This window comes from Morone saxatilis, unplaced genomic scaffold, assembly GCF_004916995.1.
Source record: "Morone saxatilis isolate NCDOM2014 unplaced genomic scaffold, NCSU_SB_2.0 Contig8, whole genome shotgun sequence".
Lineage (NCBI taxonomy): Eukaryota > Metazoa > Chordata > Actinopteri > Moronidae > Morone > Morone saxatilis.
This window is the reverse complement of record NW_023340257.1, coordinates 654,695-663,116: the sequence shown is the minus strand read 5'-3', so window position 1 is coordinate 663,116 and position 8,422 is coordinate 654,695. Positions and strand designations below refer to the sequence as shown.

At 39.8% G+C, this 8,422-nt stretch overlaps 1 protein-coding gene across 1 annotated transcript in view; it reads right to left on the bottom strand.

Moving 5' to 3' along the window:
* ngef (neuronal guanine nucleotide exchange factor) overlaps nt 1-6,915 on the bottom strand; it is a 26,229-nt gene extending 19,314 nt beyond the window's left edge. Inside the window, exon 1 of the mRNA XM_035679355.1 lies at nt 6,375-6,915. Coding sequence (XP_035535248.1) covers nt 6,375-6,588 — 214 coding nt within the window. The 5' untranslated portion in view covers nt 6,589-6,915. The remainder of the gene's footprint in view (nt 1-6,374) is intronic.
* Between the last annotated feature and the right edge of the window lie 1,507 nt (nt 6,916-8,422).

The window sequence follows — 8,422 nt, the reverse complement described above, 5'->3', positions numbered from 1 at the left end:
GGCAGAGAGAGAGAGGGGATGACACGCAGCAAAGGGCCGCAGGTCGGATTCGAACCCTGGGCCGCTGCAGCAAGGACTCAGCCTCAGTACATGGGTCACCAGCTCTACCGACTGAGCTAACCAGGTGCCCTTGTTCTCCAGATTTAAGACAATATGTTTGTTTGACAGACCCCAACAAATGTCACATCATAATTTATTAGTTCTCAGTTTCAGTGAAGAATACATTTGTGATGGATAAGTACCCACTTCAAAATACCCAAACTATCCCTTTAAGATGTTCAAAGACATCAACAGACATTTGATTTGAATATTAATTCAACTCCCATCATGCAGTACAATAAATCCTCCAAATTAAACACCAAGATATGTTGCTTGTCATTGCTCTACAGAAGGACACATGTAAGCATTTTCTGATCCTAAGCCACTATCGACAGGATGACATTGTTTGTCTTGTGTTACAAATCACTGTTTCAAATACAATGCTTAAGGTTTGGTTATAGTTAGGAACAAACATTTGGTTAGGGAAAGAGTATGGTTTTGCTTGAGGTTAAGGTTAGGGTCATGGTGAAAATAACAATAACAATACATACAAAATATAACAATGTCACACTACTTCCCCCGATCATAATTCCCACTGCCACAACAGGCCATGGTTAATTGAACATAAACACATCGTTTTGGGGTATTTGGTTCAATGATTGATGCTACCATAATTTGCTAACGTTGCGAGGCAGCTGGATTTACGAGTGTCCACAGAATATATAAGTAAGATCTGTCTACATGTTAAAACTATGACATGGTAACAGATATTCCTACTGGATGCTGCTATATGCAGATTGACAGTACAGTCTCTGTGTGTGTGTAAAGTTCCCCTCTCCTCCCAGACACCTGTATGTCTCTGATATACAGTATTATCACATATATAGCGTATTGTTGTCCTGAAATTAATCCGTGTACATGTTAAGGAAAACAAGCCAGTGAGATCATGAAATCATGAGATGACACAAGAATCCATCTTGTCAGGCTTCAGTCTATGCGCTTCTGTCCAACCAACCAACCTAATGGCAGCTACAGCAAGAGGTAGGGGCATGCTAGGTGTATGTGAGAAGTGACTGCTCAAAAACAACAATGGCGGCTGCTAAAGAGGTTAGCGTAGATTCTGCTAGCATCAAGTCTATCAGAACTACAGAGCATTTCAAAGAACGGCACTGAAGCTTTTCTATATGGAAAAGATGTTTTCTCTCTTCTCTCGGCTGGGTTCAGTAAGAGTTTGACTACGTTATATGGTTCATCCATCTGATTGGTTGAAGTTCACCTATGATAGACAGATGGTTCGTCCAGTCAGTAGAGTATTTTTAGTGCCAGCCCTTTTCCAAACAGTTTCCAACAACGACTTCCCAGATGTAACAAACCATCTAGCACACTCACTGATATCTTCATTTTCATTGTCCATTTCTACTCTTTCTAGCTGGTTCCTGAGCTTTCAGCAAAATCTCATGGTCTTCAGCAGTGAATGGAGGGTGTTCAGTTGTCAGTCAGAGTCTGGATTATTTTGTCAAATTGCTTGTAGTTTAATCTGTACTGCAATGGTTCCAAACCCCAGATACTGGGCAATGGAAGATTTGCTACAGGGAGGGAAGCAATATGATCTGGTAAATAAAGCTGAATAATAACTACATAACTCTAAGGGCTATTTGTACGGTAACTTCCTTTAAAAAAATGGAAAGTAACTCTGCTGTTGGCCTGGGCGAGCTGGGGACAGCCATGTGCTGCCTTTCTGACCTTATGATGTTACCGGTCACTTCTTTCTACCTGCTGCACATTGGAGGCTACCAGGAAGATTCAGTGTGAAGGCGTAATACATGGAAGGTTCACGTTATGGCAAACGCAGAGACAAGTATGTGAATCGTTGCTGGCTTTCCGCCCACAAACACAGACATGTGCTTGCTGAAACACAGCCCCAAGCTAGAAGAACCCTTCTCTGCAGGGGAAAGTGTTTTATAGGCCTATATTAAATCTGAGCCTACGAAGTAACTGGTTACTATAGCAGCTGATGAAATGGGAAGAACAATATTTCTCTTTGTAATATAGTGCAGAAGTATAAACTACATGAAATTACAGAAACTTATTATTTCAAATAATATCAAAAGTTTTGTGTGAGCTCACTCAGAAATATGTCACATAACAACAGCTTGAGACACCTTCAGACATTTGACTGTGACTTGTAAGTGTGACAGTGTTGTACTACACTGGGTGTCTGCAGAGGCATGTGTACAGTCACGGGGGGATTGGCACCAGATGCCTTCCTCTCCATCCTTGCAATGGAAACACTGCAATTTTGATGCAAGAGACCCATGTAACTGATAAAGAACAAGGACCGCTTGAAAGGGATTTGACACAAATGTTTCAGCTTTTGTTTCCAATGACATTTAACAGTTTGTCTGGAGACAGACAACTGTCAGCAGTGCGCATGTGCCAAGAGTGCGTACTGCCTGTTACAGTTGCTCTTAACAAATCTTCGCCCAGAGATCAATAAAGTATTTCTGATTCTGAGATCAGCACCTATGGCAGTTTAAAGTCACCAATTCACTTAACCTGTGAGCAGAAACCAGAGAATCCTGAGAGAGGATCTTCTAGCTGTGAGTTGACTGTTCACTGAATGAAGGTATAGCAAAAGTTCAGTCAGGCAGAATATTTTTTTGCATGTACAGGCCTGTAGTTTCTTTCACTTTCCATCCTGCTTTGACAACTCTCACACATCATTTTGTTGCTGTCAGGGGCTGTCAGCTGAGATGGTCTCATCTATCCAATGGCAAAGCAGCACACCTGCATCGTCAGCCTATCACCTTTCTGCTGTCTTTAAATAGGATTCTCTCTCTCTGCCTTCAGTTCATTTAAGCTGCAGTCATGCACGTCCCTCCACCTCCCCATCATCACCCAGTCTTTACAGATTCATCAGCTTCATCATTTTATCAGCCTCAGCAGAGTCATCAGTCCCCACCACCAGTGTCTGGACTCCATGGGGAGAGTCATCTTGCTGCTGACTCTAAGTGCCAAAGACTTCCTGTCAAGACTTAATCGTCTTACATACATATCACATACAAACATATCATATGTTATAACAATTATCTTTACTTCATTCATTTGTCTCTCTTAACTGAAACTTCAGTGTAAAGGATAACACAATTAGCAATGCAAAAACATTATCATATTCTTATCCTAAATGTTTTCTTCACTAAACTCTTTAAACTGCATACACTGCATAAGAGGATTTTCATAATAAAACGCAAAATCAACATTGGAAAATATTCCCTCCCGGTCACTTCCATTCTATGTGAGTAAAGAGATGAATAAAACATTTGCTTCCGGTGGCACATAGTGGAGTTTAACATTGGTGAACTTTGACCGGTGAAGTCCCAGCCTCTACCAAATATGCGTTTGGTTGATCACTAATCAATATCATAGAAACCTGGTCCAACGTCAGGAGAACCCACAAAAATTCTGCTCCTTCTATTCGACTCAAACCAAATATCTACACCCCCACCCTCAATAACACTGTCTTTACCCTGGCCAAAGCGTTTAGGTGTCACATATCAAGAAGCAGCTTCTACCAGAACACCACATCAAAAAAATCCTGCCACTCACAGTGCCCCCATGATTTGATTCACCGTAGTCTATTTTATTTCAGTTCATTCCACATAACTTACATTTAATACATCATCTTTTCATCAAGCCTTCTTTTTTCATTATATTTCTATCTTCCTTTTCTATGATTTGCTAGTTCAAGACCTTTATTTGTCCCTGAGGGGCAATTGGTTCTGCCACAGCAGCAATACAAACACCACAGCATTCTTTAAGAACTGTTTGCTATATAGTCCAGATAGACTTTTCTGCTCAGTGTCAATCATTTTACTACTGACTTTCACCCTGGTTATAGGTTGGCAGATATATGAGGAAGTGAAACCTTACTCAATAAAAGATTGATAAAACAATGTTATCACCGACTTTCTTTCACCCTGAGATGCATATGATGGCGGCTGTGGCTCAGACGCAGAGCAGGTCGTCCAGTAATCAGAAGGTTGTTGGTTTGATCCCTGGCTCGTCACGCCAAGTGTCGAAGTATCCTTGAGCAAGAACCCCGAATTGCTCCCAATGCTGTGTGAATGTGTGTGAATGCTGTTCGATGGACTTTGCCATGACTGCGTGAAGGGTGAATGTGGTATGTGGTGTAAAAGTGCTTTGAGTGGTCAGAAGACTAGAAAGGCGCTATACAAGTACAGGTCTATTTACCGTATTATTAATGAAAAGTGATATTATTATAAAAAGGCTCCATAACTCGTATGGGAGGGAATTTGATTAATATCAAACAGCTTTAGTGAGAGATGCTTGATATAATAATGTCTTATAAGTCTTAATCTTTTTTCAAGTCAGTAACTATTATAAAATCCTATGTTGTATTCAATAGACTGATTAAGGTCAAGGAGTAAATTTAAGATTCTTCAGGGACCAGCAAAACAAGCAGGACTGCCAAATGTTGAAATTTACTATTGGGCATTCCAAACAAAGAGCAGTTTAATAGGCCCTGGCACATTCACCTGCATTGGAGGATACAGAAAAGTATCACTGTGTCAATATTCTTTAAGCACCATGACTGATAATCCAGAGATTACAGACCTGCAGAACTGAGACAGCTATCAGACGAAAGACAGGGTGTCATCAATCTGTCTATGTTCAGACCGCCTTTATAAAAATAGAACTTTGACCTCTTTTATGGTAGATACATATACATAATGTAATTAAGAAATGTTAAAGAAGTTGTAAGAAGCCAGATACCTTTGATGGAACTAGACTTTAGCCATTGTCCCTGCCTCCAGTATTTGAGCCAGCCTGTCTCTGTAAGCTACTCAACTCAAAGATATGAAACAGACATTGATCTCATCTACTGTTACTGCTGGTAAGAAAGAAAACAGTTTCCCTCACTGTTGGCGGATCCCTTTAAGAAGCTTCATCAATAGCTTTTGAAATATTTTTGAGTGGGAATTCTAAGAAAACATTTTTGCTTACGCTTTGAATTTTAGGCTTAGTAAATACTGCCACTGTTTCTCTTGATCCTTTACTCATTATCAGAGGTGGGAAATTACTAAGTACAAATAATTTTTACTTTTACTCCCTATATTCTTCCACAAATATATTTACTTTCTACTCCTTACACTTTCAAAACTCATTACTTTAGTTTTCATACATTTGAGGGAAATAATCAATTAGTATTTTGCATCATTACATGCCAAACATCAAGACCTCTGCATATCACACATGACACATAATAAAACAAAAACAGACGGGAGTCGACTTATATCTAGTTTCAGTTAGCTTTGCGCAAAAACAGTTGGTGACAGTTGAATACAGTCAGAATGGTCTGGAACACAGCTGGGTCTTCCTTTTTGGTAGCCACAGTGTGCAGTGACTGCATTTATTAGACATGCTATCAAATCATATACCATATGATCATATCCCTCCTGAAATGTAAGTTATCAGGAAGGCCTATGCAAATTATCAAGACAAGATAGCTGGTGATAAGATAAAATCTGTAATCATAATGTATCATAATTTAATTTGGAGGAAGCTACCCTTGAAAAGACACATTACTGCTTTTTGTTTCTTTTTTATTTTAGGACAACAATAATCAGGCGACTGGATTTCTCAGTGTTTTATGACTTAATTTCACATTTTGTATTAGTAGGAGTGATGCTGACTGGCTAGTTATGGATTATGTAATGACTTTGATCCCTCCCTTTGAGTCATGGGCAAAGTCTAAGCTCAAACACTGTATTTGGTGTGGCTCTATGAATGGTGCATTCCTATACAGAACTGTTTTTATCCTGCACTAAAAACAAATGATCTCAGTTAACTTTTTGTGATTGTGCCTCTTAAATACAGCTGAATATTGATCCAAAAAGCAGGTTGACAAATAAAACTTCCACTGACACAACTTTGCAAATCATTCCAGACACTATACAACAGGACATCAGGTGGTTGTTTGATTTGAATGTACAAACTTCAAGCTGGTTTCAGCTTAAATTGAGGTCAGAGGGCGACCTGTAGAACATACAGGTATTACTCAGACATTGTGCTGCTCAAACAGAACGAGTTTCTCAGGTTTTATTCATGTCAATTTTGAGGGATTGGACTACCAAGCTTTTGTTCCACTTTCAGCTGAACTTCATCAGCTGTCAATGGGACAACAATACAGAGCAATATCACGTAATTTCTACAAAAACTCTTTCACCAAGGCAGAGAACTGAACTCCTAACCACGCAATTCGAGCTAAACTAAGGTGAAACTTTAAACACGGTAGAGACCTGGCAATTTCTTACTTTCAGACAGCTCAGATGAGGCCAGCCTCTTCTTCCTCATTGAGCGGTAAAAGCGTGAATTCCTCTGGATGGGATCTCTGCTCAAACCAACTTTGGAGTCATCCTCGTCATCATCCTCGTCATGGCTGGCTTGAACCAGAGCTGCTATTTGCTTCTCCGGGGTTTCCTGTGACTTGTGCCCCCACTTTCCCCTGAACAGGGCAGTCACAGACATAGTAAATGATTCCAGTTTTGTTGTTTTTACAAAACAAACAAACAAAACAACAGAGTTCTGTTTGAATTCTGACTGGGAGAAAGAATTAGAATTTAACCAGAATCCAGGAGCAAATCCATGCCTGAAAATGAAAAGTTCTAGTGACAAATAAATCCCAGGAATGAGTGCAGTAGAACAGAGCAATGGCTCCTGGGCCCTCTGAGTCAGCGGGACGGCAGTGTTGTTAGCGACGCAGGCAGCCTGTGAAACCAGGAGAGTTGCTTTGCTTATTTCAGCCTAAGCTGTAATTATTGCATTTATGACTCTCTCTCTCTCTCTCTCTCTTGCTCTTTGTCCCTCCTCTGTTTGGCGCCCGCCCTCCGTCCCTCTCCCTACACCACCCTGTTACGTGCTGAAATTCCTGAACTCAACCTGGCCTTACCGGCCTCCCTGTCTCACTGCTCTAAAACTCTCTCTGTTGTGGAACCTGAAAAGCCACCTGCTGACAAACTGCAGTCTGCTTCACTTCTGTCTTCTTTCAGAGTTCTGTGTTCTCTCTCTTGGGCCTTCTTAGTCAGGTGAATTATTTTGCAGGTGTTATTTCCTTGTGTGGAACCATATATGAAAGTAATGTGTCTGGCCCTGCTGAGCCAAGGCCCCTTTATCTCTAGTCAGCTGACAGAGAGTTTAAAGTTCATGTTCTCCTTTTTCCTCCACGCAGCAATAAGCCTGCCTGTGCTGCCGTTCAACAGTTCTGAAATCACAATAATAAACATAATGTCCTAAAAGACGGTGAGAGTTTCTTGCATTGCTGTCCATGGGAAGATTGAGTTTGTTTCTGTCCAATAGGGTAAAGGGTGACCAAATAACGCTATAATTTTTCATAATTTTCTTGGATTGCCTTTTAACAGGACCAGTAGGTATCAGAATCAGAATCAGAAATTGGCATCCAGCTGTGTGGATAAAAACGGCTCATTCTAAGGTAACAAAAACAATATATATTGATCCTATATTCAGGTGGTTGTACACTAATATATAATTAAAACTAATATTGTGTTCCAATTCTGCCAATAGATCATCCTAAATGTTACACACTGGACCTTTAATGTGTGATGAATTAGCTTAGCAAAACACCAAACTGCAAAACCCTTTAAAAAAGGTCCAGTGTGTAGGATTTAGTGACATCTAAATCTATCTAGAGCCAGTGTTTGTCCGTTGTGGATTACTGTAGAAAACATGGCGGTTCAACATAGAGGACTCATACACAATCATACACATATATAATGATGGAGAAAATGAAAGCTCTTCAAAAGTGAAGCCAAAGTCGGCCGGGTGCTTGGGTAGGACCTCGATGACCTCATTTTTGTTCAGTGGGAAGAAGTGGAGATGTGACGTCCATTTTTATGTATGTCGATGATATAGATAAAATGGCTCATTTTAAGGTAACAATAACACAATGATTCTTATTTTCAGGTGATTATACACTAATGAAATCATACCTATGATTATTATATTCCATTTCTGACAATACATCCTCCTATTACACACTGGACCTTTAGGCTACAGTTTTCCCATTGTATTTCCTCTTCTTCTATATTTTTCTTTGTGTATATATATATACACACACATATACACATTTATTTATTTATTATTATTTATACATATTTACTATGGAATGCTGTTTAGGAAATTATTATATATATAATATGAAACTTGAATATATGGAATGAAAGTCTGAATATATTGAATGAAATCTGACATCATGGACGCAGTGGTGCCATCTTGTGTTTTAGATGTGTAATATCATTACAATGTTGCTTCATGACAGTTGAGTCCAGTGGCGGCGCCAGGGAGG